This window comes from Tenrec ecaudatus, chromosome 12 (genome assembly GCF_050624435.1).
Source record: "Tenrec ecaudatus isolate mTenEca1 chromosome 12, mTenEca1.hap1, whole genome shotgun sequence".
NCBI classification, from domain to species: domain Eukaryota; kingdom Metazoa; phylum Chordata; class Mammalia; order Afrosoricida; family Tenrecidae; genus Tenrec; species Tenrec ecaudatus.
Window position 1 is genome coordinate 9,048,575 of NC_134541.1, and position 19,785 is coordinate 9,068,359.

The 19,785-nt window shown below is 50.8% G+C and overlaps 1 protein-coding gene across 1 annotated transcript; it reads right to left on the reverse strand.

The window, feature by feature from the left end:
* Positions 1-3,421: 3,421 nt before the first annotated feature.
* PFDN4 (prefoldin subunit 4) lies at positions 3,422-13,671 on the reverse strand. Its single transcript, XM_075528486.1, has 4 exons — positions 13,456-13,671; positions 8,537-8,644; positions 7,360-7,500; positions 3,422-3,824 (listed from the first exon to the last, which is right to left on the reverse strand). Exons 1-4 carry the CDS (start codon positions 13,477-13,479, stop codon positions 3,693-3,695), a joined length of 405 nt encoding a protein of 134 aa, XP_075384601.1. The 5' UTR covers positions 13,480-13,671; the 3' UTR covers positions 3,422-3,692.
* Between the last annotated feature and the right edge of the window lie 6,114 nt (positions 13,672-19,785).

Here is a 19,785-nt window from a genome sequence, read left to right on the forward strand (position 1 = left end):
GCGAGGCATTGGGCTGCTAGCTACGAGGTCAGCAGTTGAAACCCACTAACCTCTCTGAGGTAGCAAGGTGAGGCTGGCTGCTCCCATGAAGGCTTACAGCCTTGAAAATCCTTTATATGAGGGATACCCCCAAAATAACTGCATTTTTCCCCGCTAGGCAAGCATCAAGCAACTCACTCTGACAACTCGCTCTGACTTAGTACCCCTAGTGGCGTCACCTGGGAAGGTTCTCTCTGGACACAGTGGATTTTTACATGAAAGCAGTTTTGCGTGAACCTTGTTTTTTTGAGACAGCCGATTTAAAAGAATAGGGTATGGCTGTGAAATTTTGTTTCCTGCTTGGGAAAAATGCTGCAAAAACTGTTGTGATATTAAACACAGCATACACTGGGAAACTCAAGTGTGCAAGTAGTTTTCTCATTTCAAAAAAGGTGATGTCGATTGACGACAAACCTTGTTCTGGACATCCCGAATGGATGAAAATGTCAACTCACAGTGCATTTGGAACACATTCCACAAGGTCAGACTGCTAATCAAGCTTTAAAGATTGTGTAACAGTGTGCAACAAATAAGGCCTGATTTGTGGCAGACAGGGAACTGGTTTTTCTACCATGACAATGTACCTGTTTACACAACCATCTCAGGGTGCCAGTTTTTGGTAAAAAACAGCATGGCTCTCTTGCCCAATGCACCTGACTCACCTGATCTTGTTTAGTGTGGCTTCTTTCTGTTTCCACAAAGAGGGACATGGAAGGACAGCAATTTGATGATAGATAAGTGAAGAAAAAAACAAGGGAGGTGCTGTCGGCCATCCAAACAGATGAGTTTGAAAACTGTTTCCAAGAATGGAATCACAGACTGGACAAATGTATTAAGTGTAATGGAGAGTACTTTGAAGGTGAATAAGGTTTATTTTGTAAGAAAAATTGAATGCATAGCTTTGGGAAAAAAATCTGTTTTGGGGGTTACCCCCTTGTCGAGTCCCTGACTCAGAATCGACTGAATAGTAGTGGATTATCAGGGGTTTATTCTTCACCTTATGAAAACCCCAAGCTAACACAGCATACTGTACATGCAAAAGTCCAATTCATTCTGCAAGAGTCTTTGGTCCGTTTGGCTTAAAAACAGAAATGGCTGTTGTTAAAAGTAAGGGTTGGGTGTAAAAATTAAGATTCTCATCAGTATTAAATGCATTGACAAACCCAGATCAAAGATGTCCAATGGCCCCTCTGGGTTCATGCATTGCCCCTGCATTGGGGGTAAGGGGGTCACAAAGTTTGAGTTCATCTCCCCCAACTACTAACCAAGATGAGAAAACACAGAGGACATAATAGCAAGTATTTCTGATGCCCCAGCATTTCCTAGGGGGATGAAAGCAACCTATGAAGTTAATAATGCGTTCCCTCCCTCACTGATGTTAGATGTTTGGTTTCTGGTATGAGGCTTCCGAGCTAATGTGCTGGGCAAATCTGTCTTTAGAATATAGTCAGACTATAGAAGCAAGAATGATTGATGAGGTTTTGTCTCCTAAACTCTGGACGTGTGCGCAAGAGACCAGGCCTTGGGAAGGGCATCCTGCTTGGGGAAGTAGGGCAGTGAAAGAGGAAGGCCTCCATGAGATAGATGGACACGGTGGCTGCAGCCATGGGCGGAGGCCTAACAGTTGTGATGGTGCGGGACCGGACAGTTCTGCTGTACCCGGGGTCACTAGGAGTCGGAACCGACTGGACAGCTGAGTTACGTGTAGATCACTTTCCCAGCACTGAGCTCTGATGAGTGCCCACTGTTCAGGTGGCTCCGCTCAACCCTTACCTGCCCTCCGCTGGCCATCTTCCAGCACCCCGCCGTGAGCCTGGCATCCATGGAGCACCTCTGGATTTTGGCTGCATTTGACCGGTGCTAGGTGACAGATGGACTTCGGAGGGAGTTCAGGGATGGTACTTTGGCACTTTCCCTGGACGGAGGCCATGGCTCTCGGTAGCTGAAAGTCGCTTTGCCTGGATTCTGGGGTGAAAGGCAATCACTCCCTCCCCTGGCCCTGGCCCTCTAACACTGCCTGCCTTTGCCTGGGCGACATCAAATGAGCCCCCTGCATCTGCCCACCTCCTACAGTGACAACCCCCTGCCCCGGCCTCGCTCCTCTAGCTGAGCGCTGACCACGGCCTTGTGGGGCTCAATCTCCAGAATCCGGGGAGACTTTGCAGTCAAGGTCCCCCCTGTATGTGGTTTAGGGTTTTACAGACCGCGTGTCCATCTTGAAGCCTGACCTGGTGTTTATAAACGTTCAGCGATGACAAAATAATCCATGTGATGTTTGGTCTTGAAGGTTAAGCCCACCTTTCTTTTAAGATTGTGTAGATTTAATCCTGAGGGTTTCTTCTATTGTGGCCCTTCAAGTAGTAGTTTGGCCTGTCAGCGCCATCTGCTGGAAAGCTGACATGATCATAGTTTGCCACACACCAAAATGACGGGGTTTGCTGGGAAAAGTGAGGGAGGTAAAGGCAGGCTTCTATCTAAGAAACAAGCCTTACTTTACGGAATTGTACCTACGCAACGTCCACGTCATTATCAATATAAACCTAAGTCAGTTACAAAGAAGAAATGAAGTCTACAACTTCTCCTTAAAGGAAGGTACAGAACCATTTCGATGCAGTACAACCTGTGAAAGCTGGAAGCTGGGCCAGGTGGAAACCTGTCAGACGCACAGCCAAGGAGGTCCCGGTAATAGAGCCACAGAAAGGTAAGACTGCCTCCCACCAATGGCGGGAAACTCACCAGATCCAGAAAAACGAGGTGGCCCCTTCGGGTTCCGGCTCTCACAGGTGTCACTGTGCCACATCCCTGCACACACACACACACACACACACACACACACACACACACACACACACACACACACACACAGCTCGTGAGGCTCTGCTTGTAGGAATCTCAGCAGAATCATGCATACCCCAGTCATTGCTACTGCTCTCTGCGTAAGACATGCTGGATGTCAGTTTGTACACTGCAGACAGACCAAGCCCAGTGCCATCGTCCCTTCCGACTCACAGGAGAGCCTGCAGGAGAGTAGACCTGCCCCTGGGGGTCTCTGAGAACGTCACCCTGTACAGAGAAAGCCTCATCTTTCTCCCCCAGAGCAGCTGGTAGGTTTGAACTGCTGACTCTGTGGTCAGCAGCCACGAGTGACCCACTATACCACCAGTGCTCCTTATGTTGCGTGCACACTTAAATAAAAGGCACGCACATCTCTTGTCCGCGTGCCAGCGCCTCAGCCGTGTGATAAGGAAAGGGCACAGGCGGGGCAGGACTTCACCGTCCGGAAACAGCAGCCTGAGTGCAGACGGACGGAGCCACGACACAAGACTGCTCTTCTAACTGGCAGCTGGGACCGATGTTCTAAATGATTCATATGGAAACGGAAACAGGTTGCTTAACTGATTTTAATAACATGACATACAGCCCCTAGACTTGATATAATCGTTATGCAAAATACATAGATGAATACTGTCTTCTTTTAAAAATATAAAATAAATAAGCAAGACATGTGAAAATAGGCAAGTTTCCATTAAATAAATGAAAATTTTAAAAAAAAGTTTTGCTTTCCATTATCATTTGAAGAAGGGAAATTATCATTTTAAACAATATTCAGGTTTATTAAACAAATTTAAAAAAGAAAAGGTATTATAAAAGGTTTAACTTTCATCGGCTTCAAGGTTTATGTTACTGCCAAACTTTGCGTACAACTGGACTTTCAAGTCTGCTAGCACCCGCTGAATCGCCTGCACTCGGGACTCTAAGGCATCAATTTCTTCTTGTAAATTTTTCTGGGGGAGGAAAAAGAAAGAGGACATGTTAATGCTATTCACTCGATAATGTCTAGACATGTGGTCTGAAGCAGAGGGGAGAAATCTCAGGTCAAGAAGTTTCTAAACTTGGCCAGCCGGCACACAGCACTGGTTATCGGCGCCACACCACTTTCACTCATAGTCCATGTTCAAGGACTTCTCCCAGAAGAAGCCACGCCTCTTCCTGCAGCTTCTGCTGACTTAAAACCACAAGAGTTAAGAAGAAACTCATTGCTGAATTATCTTCTCCTCATGATAGTCTTTAAAAAGGAGTCGTGGTGACATGATGGGTGAAGCACTGGGCCGCTCACGGCAAGGTCAGCAGTTCAGGCCCACAGCCCCTCCAAGCTGAGAAAGGCGAGGCTGCCTGCTCCTGCCCAGGCTCGAGCCGGGCCGCTGGGAGCCAGAACCAACTCGAGGGCACTGGTTTGGTTTGGGAATTTACAATGGGAGCCCGAGCTCGTGCTGCAGTGGTTAAATGCACAGCTCCCTCTGAAGGGCTGGAGGGTCAAACACGTCAGCCGTGCAAAGGACAGACACGCGCTAGTCTGTGCCCAACCCTACGAGGCACTTCTGCCCTGTCTGATACGGTTCGCTAGGAGTTCATCAACAAGTGTGGGGATTTTTTAATAAAATGAAGTATATATGACGTCTGGCAAACCATTACAGGGGTTGGGTCTCTGACACAGCTTTCCCCAACTTCCCACAAAACAAATTAAGAAACGACAGGAAATGATAAACCCACTGAACCAACATCCCTGCCTCCACGTCCATTCCAACTCACAGCGACCCTGTGTCTAAGGCTGTCATTTTCACAGGAGCAGATGGCCTCATTGTTCTCCAGGGAAGGGGCTGCTGGGTTGGAACTGCCAACCTTGCACATTAGCGGCCCAACATGTAACCCTTGCACCACCAGGAATCCTAGGTAAACTCACGATGCCAACACTAGTCTAAACCATGGGTGTCAAACTGGTGGCCCACGGGCTGCATGCAGCCCCCAAGGAAATTTTTTGTGGCCCACGATGCTCTGAAATAAAATGTAACGAGGGAATTGTGTGTATGGTATTGCCTCAATCTCCTCTAAGCACTATTTTCTTCATAGAAAATTTTTCTATTTTCATTTTATTTCAGAGCATCGTGGGCCACAAAATATTACCTTGGGGGCCACATGTGGCCTGCAGGCCACCAGTTTGACACTCTTGATCTAAACGAACCGCCCATGACCAGAATCGGGCCGGAAGTTCATTAGCTCCCAGGCCTCAGGACGAGGGGGACTGTGTGCCCTGTGGGGTGTGACAACACAGCTCTGCCCACGGGCCACGGCCAAGCCCCTGCTGGGCTAGGATCCTACACATGACAGAACAAGCAGAGCCCACCAAGAGCAACCCCTTTGTGTCAGGAGCAAGAGCGAGGAGGCCAAGAACTGGCGATGCAGCTCTGCCAGTGATCGGGTCAGTGATTCGCACACAGGCGGCTCCCAGGCCGGGACCGCCCACCCAGCTCTGGGGGCGGCTAGCAGGGGAGCCCTGAGGTGAGGATGCAGGTGGGACAGCTCAGAGCTGGCAGGCATGCGGTCAGGCGGGAGAGAGGAGGTCCTGCTGCTTCTGCTGCCCTATGAGCTGGCTGGCTGTGACTCAGTGTGACCCCGTCCAAAGACGGGGAAGGGGCTTCAAAGAGTTGGTGAAAAAAAATGAATGAAAACGTCGCTTTTCTCCCAACTTTTTGAAGCCCCCGTGTGTGACAGGATGAAATGCTGCCGGGTGTGGGCTGTTGTTGTCAGGGAGGGGGGTCAGATGAATCACCGGGGCCCAAATGCATGGTCTTCCACCCACCTTTCGGAAAGCATGACTCAGCACCGCACACATTCCCCCCCCCCACCCCCGTCAACAAAAGACGTTCCACTCTGGCGTAGAGTCCAGGGTCAGGGGCCGGCACCTGCTTGTGTGCCCCCCACTCTTTCCAGTGCCCTCCAGGGTCAGTCCTGCCAACTGTGGGAAATACGCTGTCAAGCAAATAGATAGTAAATGGAATGATAAAATACTTCAACTAGAACGGTAACTGACCCAAGGGTGAAAGAGAACACACGACGTGGAAATGCATGGATCACGCTGGGGTGTAACCTGCTCACTCGGGTTCAACCCGCTGCCCACAACCCAGCCCCGCACTGCAGTGACAGCAGCAGGGTGGCACGCTCTGCAGGAACTGCCTGTGAAGCGCCCGGGCGGGACAGACTAGCTCAAAGGCCCCCTCCCATAAAAAACCAGAGATCCGCCCTGCTGCCAGTCAGCCACTTGGCGAACGACAGGGAAAGATGGGGGCGTGAAGGGCCCGCCGTCCACACCCACAGAAACAGCGGTCAAGGAAGCTACCGGCGGACTGTGCCGGCAAGTCAGGCGCCAAAAAACCTCTTTCAAGTCTTAAAAAGCAAAGGCATGTCACTCTGCGGTCTATGGCGCTCCTGACCCGAGCCATGGTGTTTTCAATACGGCCTCAGATGTAGGGGACAGCTGGGCAGACTGAGTCAGAGTTGAAGCATTTGAATTAGGGGGCTGGAGAGGAAGACTCAAAGTCACACGGACTGCAGACATATTTGTCTTCGAGGCAGTACAGCAAGAATGTCCCTTAGAAGTGAGGACGGTGAAACTTCACTCCATCTACCTGAGGCACGTTATCGGAGGGGCCTGTCGGCCGTGCAGAAGGACCTCAGGCCTGGGACAGTAGAGGGGCAGCAAAAAAGTGGAAGAGCCCTGACAAGACGAACTGACACAGGGGCAGTCCCTAGGGGCTGGGGCAGGCCACCAAGGGGAGGACGGCGCAGGGCCTGGGAGTGGTTCCTTCTGCCGCGCCAGGGCCGCTGAGCCGGAACCAACTGGATGGCACCTAGCAGCATCTCTGGGTCGTGGGATGACAGGCCATCTTTCTTTCCCTTCTAGACTGTTCTGTCTAAATAGTGTGTGCTCAGTGCGCGCGTTTCTGGAGTTAGCAGACCACCTCCTGTGTTTCACCCTAAGTGAGCCGTGAAACTGCTCTCTGCACGGGGACAGCAGCAAGCGGACCTCTGGGAGCCACTGAGGGGCGACATAAAACTGAGATGCAGCACGAGCTTAACAGAGGCAGGCCAGTGCCTCAGTTCCCGGACCCTTACGTGGTTTTCCTTTTTTTTTTTAGTCATTTTATTGGGGGCTCATACAACTCTTATCACAATCCATACATACATCCATTGTGCAAAGCACATTTGTACATTCGTTGCCCTCATCATTCTCAAACATTTGCTCTCCACTTAAGCCCCTGGCATCAGCTCCTCATTTTCCCCCTCCCTCCCCGTGCCCCCTCCTTCATGAATCCTTGATAACTTATAAATTATTACTTTGTCATATCTTACCCTGCCCACCGTGTCTCCCTTCATCAACTTTTCTGTTGTATGTCCCCAAGGGAAGAAGCCTTATGTGGTTTTTCATACACAGTGCAAACCCCTATTTTAAAATGAGACTCCCGGAGACAGACTCCGACCTACCTTCGCATCTTCCAGCATCTCCTGCGTTTCCTCTTGGGAGTGGCTGATGAAGACATCGCCAACCTGATACGGAATCATGAGGCAGTCGTCTTCTACCAGCAGGATGTCATCGCAAGCGTCTTCTAGGTTCTGCAGTTGCTTCTATCGGCCCGAAAGCAAAGAGCAAAGGAAGTCTGGACAGAGGCCTGAAGCCCACCCTCCTGAGATGAGGGGACCCACTCTCGGAGAAACCAGAAGTGGGGCTGTCACAGGCACCACAGGGACATGTGCATTTGTGGAAGAGAGGACTGCACAGGATTCCCCCAGACTGCAGCCTTCCTGGGGGCAGATAGCCAGGCCATTGCTGCTCCTGGGTCCACCTGCCGACCTCTCAGTGACCAGCCACGCCCTTGTCTGGGGCCACCAGGCTTCCCGGGAAGGACCAGCACACTGTACTCAGACTAATCTCAGAGACCTTAAGATGCCTCTCCCAAGCAATCCTTAAGAAGTAACTAGGTGCCTTCAGCATGCTTTCAGGACCAGAAGGACCCTTGGTAATGAAGTGGGTTACAAGTTGGCCTGCTAACCAAGGTCAGCAGTTGGAACACACCAACTGCTCCATGAGAGAAAGATGAGGCTTTCTGCTCCTGTAAAGACTGTCAGCCTCAGAAACCCACAGGGGCAGTTCTACTGTGTCCTAGGGTCGCCAGGCATCAGCACCTTCTTGATGGCAGTTGGATTTGGTTTGTGAGGTAGAACTGAAATAAGCCCACAACCAAGAAAACAGACATTTCTCAGGCTCTCCTACCATGAGGGGGAAACACATAATGACCTGGATTCCACCCATCCAATGCACCTGAGCTAGAGAGAGCTGCGTGGGGAGAGGCCAGGTGGCGGGGAGACAATGGCACCGCCTCAGGCGAAGTCTGCAAACAACTCCCTCCCCAGCAGGGTTCCGTCACCAGCCAGGTCTAGGAGGTGAGGTGCTGAGACCCATTCCAGGAACTCAGCCTGCTGCCTCGCATTGCTTCCCGGCCGGCTCTCCAGCCACCCTGGAGCAGGCTCTGTCCCCTCAACCATGAGCCCGCACAGAGCCTAAACGCGCGTTACTCATCTGATGAGCCGAGCTGCTATTGAACAGAAAACCGTATTATAAAGAATCTGTAAAAATATTTCCCAAGAGAAATATTGCCAATACCTTTTTAACTTCTATTTCTTCCTTCAGCTCTGTGATTCTACTCGTATTGCGGGCAAATTTGTTGATCTTCTGCTGGTCTTCAAAAGTCACGTTGACGTCTTCTGCAGCCTGAAAAACATGCGCGATGTTTCCGTGACGTGAACAAACGTTTCCGTGACGTGAACTTTAACAAAGACCTCACCTCGTAGGCTCACGTTTGACTTGCTCCCAAGTAACTTGGGAAGCCACTTGCCCTCAGGAATTACAAGAGCTGTAGACTGTCACAAACGTGTGCCTTATGCATTTAGACCACCAACCATGAAGTCAGGGTTCAACCCACGAGCTGCTCTGTGAAAGACGCCGCTGTCTACTGTGAGAATTTAAAGCAGGGTGCTCAATACGTGGATCGTGACCTAGTCGACTGCAAATGTAGTGCGGGCAGATCTCATGGCATTGACAAAATAGACGTAAGCCTATCCTCAATCCCGTCACTTAACTGATGTACAGCGCGGCCAATCAGATGCAATCTTCGGTGTCACACATGTGTGCAAACAACGGCACTAAGTGCGACAAAACTGACAAGCTGAGTTATCGCCAATTTTTAGACCTTGTTTTTTTCCTCTTAAACGTAAAAAAGGGTATTAAAATGAGTGGGGGAGCTGGACCAAAAAGAAGTCAAAAATGCATCACTCTCAAAAGGAATGAGAGGAGATTCTGACACTACAAGCCGACATTCAGCTGAAGTCCAGAGGCAGGAACAGTTCTGGAACTCACTCGCAGAGGGAAAGTACCCAAACATGAGACAGTGTGCTACCTCCTTGACTGCACGATTCGGCTCTACTTATTGACGCGAGTCAGCCTTTGCCCACATCAAGATCATTAAGTCCAGGTACCGCTCCACCACGACTGATGGTCATTTGGAAGTGTGTTTGAGGCTGGCTGGCAGCAGCTACTGTCCGGACTCTCCAGCCCTGGCTCATTCCATTCAGTGCATGTCATCACAGTAAACTCGGGTCATGACCAAAAATGTACATAGTTATTGAATTGTGTTGTGCAATATGGACTCATGCAGGTTATGCAAGGTACATAAACATACATTGTACATATAAAGAATTCTCAATGCAGTTATGAATGAATATAATAAATAAATGCATGTTTTGCATGTTTGTAGTTGGTAGATCATTTTGACTTGATCATTTTGTAAGGCACTCGCGTGGTGAGTTAGTGTGAGCACTCCTGCTTTAAAATCCCAGCAACCTTCCAGAGCAGTGTGAGCCTGTCCTCCAGGGCCCCGCGGCATCCTGGGGTAGCGGATTTGGCTGCTGTTGCTTTCCTGGAAGTGTTCGTTCCCAATGTGACAGCCTCTTCTGTGGAATAATGCTTAGGCTACAAAGCACTGCAAATTTAAACCACAATTAAGAATAAGAGTGGATGAGAATGTACAGGGTGGGCATTTTCCATGCGTTTACTGAGCCTCCCAGCAGTAGAGCACACTTGAGATTCCAGTCCAATGAGACACCAGGCAGAGGCCCACTCTGTGTGGCAGTGGCTGTATTCAGAACTGTATTCAGACTGTGTGTGTGTGTGTGTGTGTGTGTGTGTGCGCGCGTATGTACATGGGGGGAGACGATACACGCCTGGTATTGTATTCAGACTCTTCCCCAGAGTGAAAGGCTGGCCCATTTTAACGTAAAACCTGTTTACATGTCTTCAACATGAATGAGTTTGTCATTCAAAAAACAAACAAATGTATATTTTTAAATAGTTAATGTGATTACATTGCAGCTAAAGTAAGTGTTTGGTGACTATGAGGAATCGGTAAAATAATAGCTACTATTTAGTGAGCCCTTGGAATGTGCAAAGCACTGTCTAGATGCTTTATTGTCTGGGCTACACGTTCAATCAATCTTACTGAGTAGGACCACTAGCACCTCGGTTTCACAGGCAACGTGCCCTCAGTTGAAGGAAACTGCCTCGTGCTGCTCGGCTGTTATGTGGTGGCGCTGGCTTCCAACCCAGTCTTCTGACCTGGAGCCCGCAGGTATTAAGTGTGCACATGTGTTTGGGGGAGATGGGAGGAGTCCTGAGCTTTCCTCAGATTCTCAAAGGTGGGCCTCGCAGTTAAAAATGGACAAATGCTTCTTAGAAGTGAGAACGGAGAGCCTCGCCTCACACTCTGGAAATGTTGTCAGGAGACAGCAGTCCCTGGAGAAGGACATCGTGCTTGGTGAAGTCAAAGGCCAGTGAAAAAGAGCAAGACCCTCGACAAGATGGACTGACAGGGTGGCTACGGCGATGGGCTCAAGCGCAGCACTGACTGTCCAGACGGTCCAGGACCGGGCAGGCTCGCTGCTGTCCACAGGGCCGTGAGAGTCAGCAGCCTGGCCAGGGCCCTAACAACATCCTCGCTTTAGGTTTCCCCTCGATTATAAAACAGGGACAAGAATCATTGATGCTGTTAGGCCTCACGGCCACGCCCAGCGACAGACCACCAGAACTGCCCACGGGGCTTCCCAGGCAGGAAGCTGCACAGAGCCAATACTTTCTTCCAGGGCTCCCGGGATGGCAGTGAACCGATGACCTTTGTTGGCACCCCAGTGCTTAACCGTTGCACTACCAGGGCTCCCAGGAATAAGGGGACTTGATTCTGACCTAGAAAATATGCAGCATCAGCAAGTGTGACTCTGGGCTCTTGTCAATACCAGCAACGGGCTCATAGCAGCTCCCACCTCAGACCCTCGGCAGGGACCCAGGGAGACCTTCCACTCCTCCACATGACTGAGATACTTAGGAAGGGCTTCAAAAAGCTCATGGAGAAATGGAAGAGATGGTGGAATTTTCCCACGAACCCTTTGAAGACACACACACACACACACACACACACACACACACACACACACACATGAGGCAGGGCCCTTGTACTCCGGGGACATTCACACAATTCAGAGGGTTAAGCCCCTGAACCAGGGCTTAGAAAGACAATAAGAGAGGAAGGCTGCATCTTATCTTGAGACTGCCCAGCGAAGTCAGAATCAGATGGGAGGTGCCCAAACTCACTGCCATCAAGTCAAATCCGACTCAGAGCAACCCTACAGCACAGGGTAGAACAGCCCCTATGGATTTTCAAGACGGTAAATCTTTATGGGAGTAGAAAGCCTCACCTTTCTCCCTCGGAACTGCTGGTGGTTCTGAACTGCCGACAATGCGGTTAGCAGCCTAACTAGTGTGTGGTACAAGTGCTCAAGATCCCAAACGATTTCCTTTTGGCACAAACGAGCATCAATATGCAGTGCCTGGCTCACTCACAGGCGGACAACGGGGCTTCTGGTCTACTGGTCTGGGGGCGGAGGGAAAAGGCGCTGTCCCAGTAGCTACCGCAGCTCACCCTAACCCTGGGACACCCAAAGGGGCGCAGCTACATGGCTCGGGAATCTCACGGCTCCTGAAATAAGAAAGCCCTTTTAGTTGGCCAACGATGAGCTTTCTACCTCTGTGAAGAGCAAGTCTCAGACACCCAGAGGGGGCAGTCGACTGCGATAGGATGCTTAGTGAAGCGAAGCCCCCAGCCCATAAAGCTTGTTAGACTCGCCACAATGGCCCTGAGTTCTGGGTAGTGTGGGGGTCACAGCGTACCCCGACCACTTCCTTTGTCTTTCAATCACATTTGTCCGCACTTTCCGATGCCCCTGGTCATTAGGGTTCAGTAGGGTGACGCCTTCATCTGTTTTCCCCAGGACTTTACTGGTTTCAGCCCTGAAAGTCCAGTGGCCCCGGAAACCCCTCTAGACTGGGAAAAGCAGGGCAGCTGGTCACCTTGACCAGGGGAAGGTGGCTGGGGCTCTGCGGTCCTAGAAATTGGGGTGCACAAAAGCAGTAGGCTCTTTCAAGGAAGTCTCAGAATGGATGAGAATTCACTGGCATGTGTTGATTCCAACTCACAAAGACCCTATATGGCAGGGTAGAACTGCCCCAGGTTTCTGAGACGCTAACTCTTCACAAGAGTGGAAAGCCTCATCTTTCTCTGGTGACCCCGCTGATGGGTTTACCAACTGCTGGCCTGTGGTTGAGAGGCCAGACACATACCCACTACGAACCAGGGTGGGCAAGTTAACCCCAGAAAAACGAGGCTTTCGGAAAGGGGGAGCTTGTGGGCGTGGCAGGTTCACATTGCAGCATGCCAGGGCTCCCTGGGCTTCCGCATCCTTACTTAACTTGTGAACTAGGGGTACGCGCACACATCCTAGAGGATGAAGGGAACACACTCTAGGGCAGTGGGGTGTTTGTTTTTTTTGGTTGGTGTTGTTTATTTATTTGCATTAGGGGAGGAGGGTACACTACTTATTAGCTGAGTCACCTTGGGGCTCTCCGCATGGAAGTTTCTCCCCCCCCCCCCCAGGAAAGGGCGGGAGACCAAGGTGCCTGCTGGATGGCTGCGGGAAGGGATGCGCCGTCTGCCCCCCGGAGCGCCAGCTCTCGCCCCCAAGTTCAGGGATGTCCCCGCCTGCACACGGGGCACTCGGGACACTCGGGGTGCAGGCCGCGCCCCGCCCCGCCCGCCACCTCGCCCAGCCCCGCAGCCTCACCTGAGGCCGGCCGTGTGTGGGCGGGGGGAGTTTGGGGGGGGGAGGGGGCGCCTTCCCGGACCCCGGCAGGAGGCAGTCACCGCGGCCCGCGGGCCCTCACCCCCGAGAGCCGCGGGGGCCGCACGGCGAGCGGGGCCCGGCGCCCGCCCAGGGTCCCCACCCCACCCCGACCCTCGCCTCCGTCGGGCGGCGGCCTGAGCGGGCGCCCGGGGCCGCCGACGCGGGCAGGGCTCGCCTCGGGGTCGAGAGCTCAGACCCGGGCGCCACGCCGGAGCTCAGACCGCGCCCCCCACCAGCGGCCCCGGCCCCCCGGCCGCCCCCGGCCCGAGCCCCGAGTCCCCCGAGCGCACCACTCACCGCCTTCTTCATGGTGGCCGCCATCTTTGGGCCCGACTACGGCGCGCGGCGGGGAGGGGCGCTAGGCAGCCAGCCTCCCCCGTGCCCTGCCTCCCTCCCTGTGGGCCCCGAGCGCCTGGAGGACGCGCCAGAGCCTCCACGCCGCCGTCTGGAGACCTTCAGCCCGTGTCCCCTACCGTCCCGGACTCAGAAAGGAAGTTGAAAACCGAAAATACTTGGTACATCCCAATTAAAGGGACAGGCAACCCCTGTGGGCCGACAGAAACAGGGGGGTGTGGCGAGCGGCCGCAGATACCAGCCGCGGGCAGCAGGGGGCGCCAGCGCCGGGAGCGTGGGGGCGGGGCCCTGTCCGAGGGCGGGGCCCGGTTCGGGGGCGGGGCCCGATCCGGGGGTGGGGCCTGGACAAGAAGAAAGGGGAAATTCTGCACCCTCTTGGCAGCCAAGGGAGATTTTGCTAAAGCGCCTGTAAGGAACAGCCTAACATGTGCATAAGTGCCGTGTCCCAACAGCTCAGATGATGTGAAGGAGAAAGCACTGTGTCTAACAACAGTATTACTATTTTTTAAAGTGCAGTGTGTTTTTTTAATGTTCATCCCTTTGGGGTCTGACTGAAGAGATCATCACTTTTCATTATTACCCTCAACAGTGCATACACATTTTGTTTCATCTTATTCGTTGACGATATGATTCAACAACCACAGTAGATAAGAACCCTGGTAGGCTAGTAGATTAGGAGCTGGATAGCTAACTCCAGGGTCAGCACTTCAAATCCCATAGTCACGCAGTGGGAGAGAGATGAGGCTTTTTGCTGCTGGAAATGTGGGCAGCCCGGGAACCCAAAGGGACAGTGCTACTCTGCCCTCATGGGTCTCTGTGAGTTGGAATCCACTGGACGCAGAGGGCTTGATTCTGCCTCTAGATGCATGATCTTTTCTTCTCCAAAACATAAAAATCTGTGTAGTTTTATTTAAAATAATAAGCTCAGTTTCAAAAAACCAAATATTGAGAAAATGGCATTGTTTTGTATTTCATGAAGTTTGGAGGGGGGCTTATTAACAGCTTTCTTAATGCAGAGAACAGAAACTTGCCTGCTGACATGGGGCAGGACTTGAAGCACTGGCTGATGAAGATCAAGGACTGCGGCCCTCCGTTGGGGTTACAACTCAGTGTCAAGGAAACCAAAATCCTCACAACTAGACCAATAAGTGACATCATGATAAATGGAGAAAGGGTTAAAGTTGTCAAGGATCTTGTCTTGCTGGATCCACCATCAATGCTCATGGAGGCAGCAGTCAAGAGCTCAAACGACACATTGCATCTCTAAAGTGTTGAAAAGTAAGGAGGTTACTTTGAGGACTAAGGTGCACCTGACCCACGCCACGGTATTTTCAATCACCTCATGTGCTTGGGAAAGTTGGACACGAAATAAGGAAGACTGAAACAGAATCGATGCATTTGGTCTATGATGCTGGTGAAGAATCTGCAAGTACCATGGCCTGCCAAGAGAACAAATTTATCTCAGAGAGGTCCAACCAGAAGTCTCCTCAGAAGCAAGGATGGCGAGACGTCATCTCATGGCCTTTGACATGTTTTCAGCAGAGACCAGTCCCTGGAAAAGGACATCCTGCCTGGTAAAGTAGAGGGGCAGCAGAAAACAGGAAGACCCTCGAGGAGATAGGACAACACTGTGGCTGCATCAGTGGGTTCAGACAGAGCAGTGGTTGTGAGGACCAGCCAGTGTTTCGTTCTGTGGTTCATCAGGTTGCAATGAGTGGAACTAGGTCTTTCAAATGTCCCACTTTTGAGAGGGGGCTCACTGGCATGCTCTACTCAGAATCCAGAATCCCACCAGTCCCTGGAGGGAGACACACCAATCAGGCCATTTTGGTCACACACTGTTACACAATCTTTTCAGGTCTCTAAATAGAAAGCTTGATTAACAGTCTGACCTGGTGGAACAAATTCCAAATGTACAACCCCCCCTCACATCAAAAAACAAATGAGCATCTTCTTGATCTTTGATTTCATTTGACAAGCTTGTGGGGTTTGGGGGGTGAGGTGACAATGGTGTCTTCCACTGGCTTGATTGATGTTTGCTTTGGGGGCCATCAGAATAGCACCATGTCTCATCAGCAGTAATGACCTTGGGGGAAAAGTCAAGTAGCTTTGGAGCTATTCTTTCAAACCATAGTATGTTTCCACTCAACACTCTTTTTGCCGGTCAGTCAGAACCCAAGGCACAAAGTTCACAGTGACCCTCCTCATTCCCAAATCTTCTGTTGAAATTAGCTGAACCGAGTACCCAGATTGTCCGGATAACTTCCCCATCTCCTCAATGGTCCATTGTTGGTCTTCGAGCACAAGTGCATGAATTTTGTTGACATTTTTTATCTGTTTGGGAAGTTGACAGACATCCAAAATGAGGTTTGTCATAAATTGACATTTCACCTTTTTTGAAACTACAAAACCACTCATACACTTGAGTTTTACCCAAAGCACTGTCCTTGTAAGCTGCGTTCAACATCATAACAGTTTCTGAGGCATTTTCCCCAAGAAGGAAACAAACTTTCACAACCACATGCTGTACTTTTAAATCAGCCATCACAAAAACAGAGCTTCAAGTGAAACTGCTTTTATGAAAAAATTCACTGTGACCAGAGAGAACCTTCCTAGGCAATGCCACTGGGTGCACTAACTCAGAGAAAGTTGCTGGATGCCCGCCCAACAGGGAAAAATGCAAACTAACAAAAGCTCCACCCAGTGGTGTTTTTTTTCCCACTTGGGGGGCATGGTACCCCTTCATATGTTAGAGGAGCGTTATTAGTAAAAATGTGATTAATAACAAAGCATAGACATAAACAGAGCACGATCTAACTTCCAGCATAAAAAAGCACCCCGAGGAAGATACAAAGAAAGAAGTTTAAATATTTGGCTGGAAATTTGAGAGCAGGGGGTGGGGGTGGGAATAATCCTTACTGGAATTAGCATGCTAGCTAAAAAAATTGTCCAGACACGTTGAAGTTGCTGCTTAATTTAGATCCCTATCACAGAGCAATATTAAGCTCATCACATCACTTGACAATAGCAGTTCGAGCGTGGGAGCCCCAGAAACCTGCCGCTCTCTCCCTGGCTCCTGGGTCTAAGAGTTAAGGGGGAACACCCCATTGGAATTGCCTTTTGGCTTGCCAGGAGGAGCAAGTGGTAGGGAGGAGCAAACCTTTCCTACCAGGCTGTCATTTTATGCGTTGCCTGCAGGGGGCGCGCAAGGATCGTGGTAACGTCCCCGACTTGAAGGAACACACAGGGCTGCTAAACACAAGGTCGGTAGTTCAAAACCACCAGCCGCTCTGCGGGAGACCGACAAGGTTGTCCATCCTCATAAAGAGCTACAGTCTGGGAAACCCACAGAGACGGTTCAGAATCCAATAGATGGCAGTGAGTTTGGGTTTGGATTTGGATCCACCTTCACGAGTGTTTTACCCCAGTACCCAAACCGGCTCATCCCGACCCTATAGGAGAGGGTAGAACGGCCCATGTGGGTTTCTTCTTTTTTTAAAACTTTATTTTTTTTAACTTTTTAAAAAAATCGTTTTATTAGGGTCTCATACAACTCTTATCACAATCCATACATACATCAATTGTGTAAAGCACATTTGTACATTCATTGCCCTCATCATTCTCAAAACATTTGCTCTCCACTTAAGCCCCCCCCCCAAATCAGGTCCTCATTTTTCCCCTCCCTTTCCGCTCCCCTCTCCCTCATGAGCCCTTGATAATTTAAAATTATTATTTTGTCATATCTTGTCCTGTCCGACATCTCCCTTCACCCACTTTTCTGTTTTCCTTTCCCCAGGGATGAAGTCATATGTAGATTCTTGTAATCTGTTCCCTCTTCCCACCCCACATTCCCTCCACCCTCCCAGTATAGCCCCTCACACCACTGGTCCTGAAGGGATCATCTGTCTTGGATTCCCTGTGCCTCCGGTTCCTGTCTGTACCAGTGTACATCCTCTGGTCTAGCCAGACTTGCAAGGTAGAATTTTATTATTTGTTAATCGATTTATTAGGGGCTCATACAACCGTGTGGGTTTCTTGACTGTAAATCCTTCCGGATGTAGAAAACCTGGTCTTTCCTCCTGCCGAGGAGCTGGTGGCTTGGCACCGCTAACCTTTCGGTTAGCGGCCCAACGGCCACTCCGCTGCGGCACCGGGGCTCTGGTGCGCCGGCCTCGCTTTCTCTCTGGCAGTGCGCAAAACCTACTGTATGCTGCCGGGCACTGACGGGTAGCATTCACCCCGTGCCCCGAACCGCTGACATCCTCAGGGGGGTCGCCGAACTTTTGGAGTTCGTGTCTCCAAAGAATAGTCTGGCCAACAGCCTCGCCCCAAATCGGTCACTGAGAACCCATTTCCACGTGGACACACGAAGGCTGCCGCGGGTCAGAGTGGAACCTGAGACCGGGCACCAGGCGCAGGGAAGTAAAAGGTGTCCCGCGTCCGGAATGTCGGAACGAAGCTTGACCTCGGTTGGAGTGCCTCTCCCCGCTCACTCCCTCCGTTCCTCCCTCCTGCGTCTCCTTGGAGACCGCCTGCTGCCTCCCGCCTCGCGGTCTTTGCCTATTCTGTTCCACCGCCCCGCCCACAGGCTCTTCCCCACTCTCCCACCTGCTTACTTTTTATTCATCCTTAGACTCCAGTCTGTGCCCCGCCTCCAGGGAAGTTGTCCTTAAACGCTACCATCTGCTCCCCCACCCCACCCCACCCCCATCAAATCCTGGGTGGCCCTCGCGCGTGCTTCCTGTGGCTCCTGTCTCCCTCCGGGCCCGCGTCTCTGTAGTCGCAGCTCTCGCCTGGAAGGGGGTGCAGAGAGGGCGACCAGTGGGACTTGCTGCGCGAGCAATCCCTCCTTCGTGCACCAAGTAGCGCTCTTGCTCCAGAAGGAGTTCCCCTAGCAAACCCCTCATCTGTCCTAGGAATACTTCACTCAGCCAATCAGTATCAAGGAAACTTAGCTGTCTGTGGGTGAAGTGCCATTACTGATGGCTAGTTTGAAGACTCACCTTAATTTTTACCTCGCAAGAAGCATCACATTTCCCAAAGCCTTTCAGTGCAGTGCGTTTAAGCCTTTAGCAAACAGACCGTTACAGGTTGAGCTACTAACTGCAAGGGCAGCAGTTCAAAACGACCAGCCATTCCTCCCAGAGAGAGATGAGTCCTTCTCTTCCAGTCAAGATTTAGTGAGTGAGTGAGAGAGAGAGAGAGAGAGAGAGAGAGAGAGAGAGAGAGAGAGAGAGAGAGAGAGAGAGAGAGACAGAATTAGTCTCAGACACCCACAGGAGCAGTTCTGTTCTCTCCTGTAAGGTCACTATGAATCTACTCTTAAACTGCGAGGTTTGGGGGGTTATTTATGGTGGTCAGGACTTGTTCCAAATAGCATGTCTTTGAATGAAAATATTGATTTCCCTGGTGTGGTTTATTCAGCAATGATTTATTAAAAACCTAAGACTTTAGACGTGTGGTCAGGAGAAATCCATCCCAGGAGAAGGACATCACGCTTGGTGAAATCAAGGGACAGCAAACAAAGAGACAGACCTTGACCAGGATGGACTGACACCGTGGCTGCATCAATGGGCTTGAACATAAGAACAATTGTGGGGATGAAGCAGGATCAGGGACTGTCTTGCTCTGTTGTACAGAGGGTCGCCAACTTCATGGCCACTAACAACAACAACAAAGACATGCCAATCTGCTCCTGTAATGATGGGGCCAAAAGTCCCCAGGGGGTCAGTTCTTCCTTGTCCTGCAGAGTCACCATGAGTTGGAAAGGACTCATGGCACCCAACCAGTAGCAACACGCTTCTAACCTTGAGCCTGGCGTCCGCATCACACAAGCACATCACCTACTGCCTCAGTCAAGTTGTGCTCCTGGTGACAGTAGTTTTGTGTAGAAATTTTGGTCAGTAGTTTTGATCGGTAGTTTTGTATAGAAATTTTGGTCCGATTTTTCAGGAATAGTAGTTGGGCACCATCCAGTTCTTCGGGTCTCATGGCAAAGGAAGCAGCTGTCCATGGAGGTGGTTAGTCAGACAGTCCATTTCCCCACTCCTATTCCTGACTCTCCTTCCTCCATTTCTATAAGCAATTGTTGTACAGACCAATTGTTGTGCCTTGAATGGAAAAATCGTTGCATTTTATGAGGCTCCAAAATCGACCAGAGGGGCCCTGGTGGCTTAGTGGTTCCGAATTGAGCTGCTAACTGGAATGTCGTCCATTAAAAGCCACCAGCCACTCCTCGAGAGGGAGATGAGTGTTGACTTCCATGGAGTTACA

What these genes read in the sequence shown, in the direction of transcription:
- PFDN4 (XM_075528486.1), bottom strand. Translation starts at nt 13,479, where the DNA reads ATGGCGGCCACCATGAAGAAGGCG. An exon ending in AAGAAATAGAAGTTAAAAAG is followed by an intron (nt 7,501 to 8,536) that starts GTATTGGCAATA and finishes TCGGGCCGATAG; the next exon opens with AAGCAACTGCAGAACCTAGA. An exon ending in AGATGCTGGAAGATGCGAAG is followed by an intron (nt 3,825 to 7,359) that starts GTAGGTCGGAGT and finishes TTCCTCCCCCAG; the next exon opens with AAAAATTTACAAGAAGAAAT.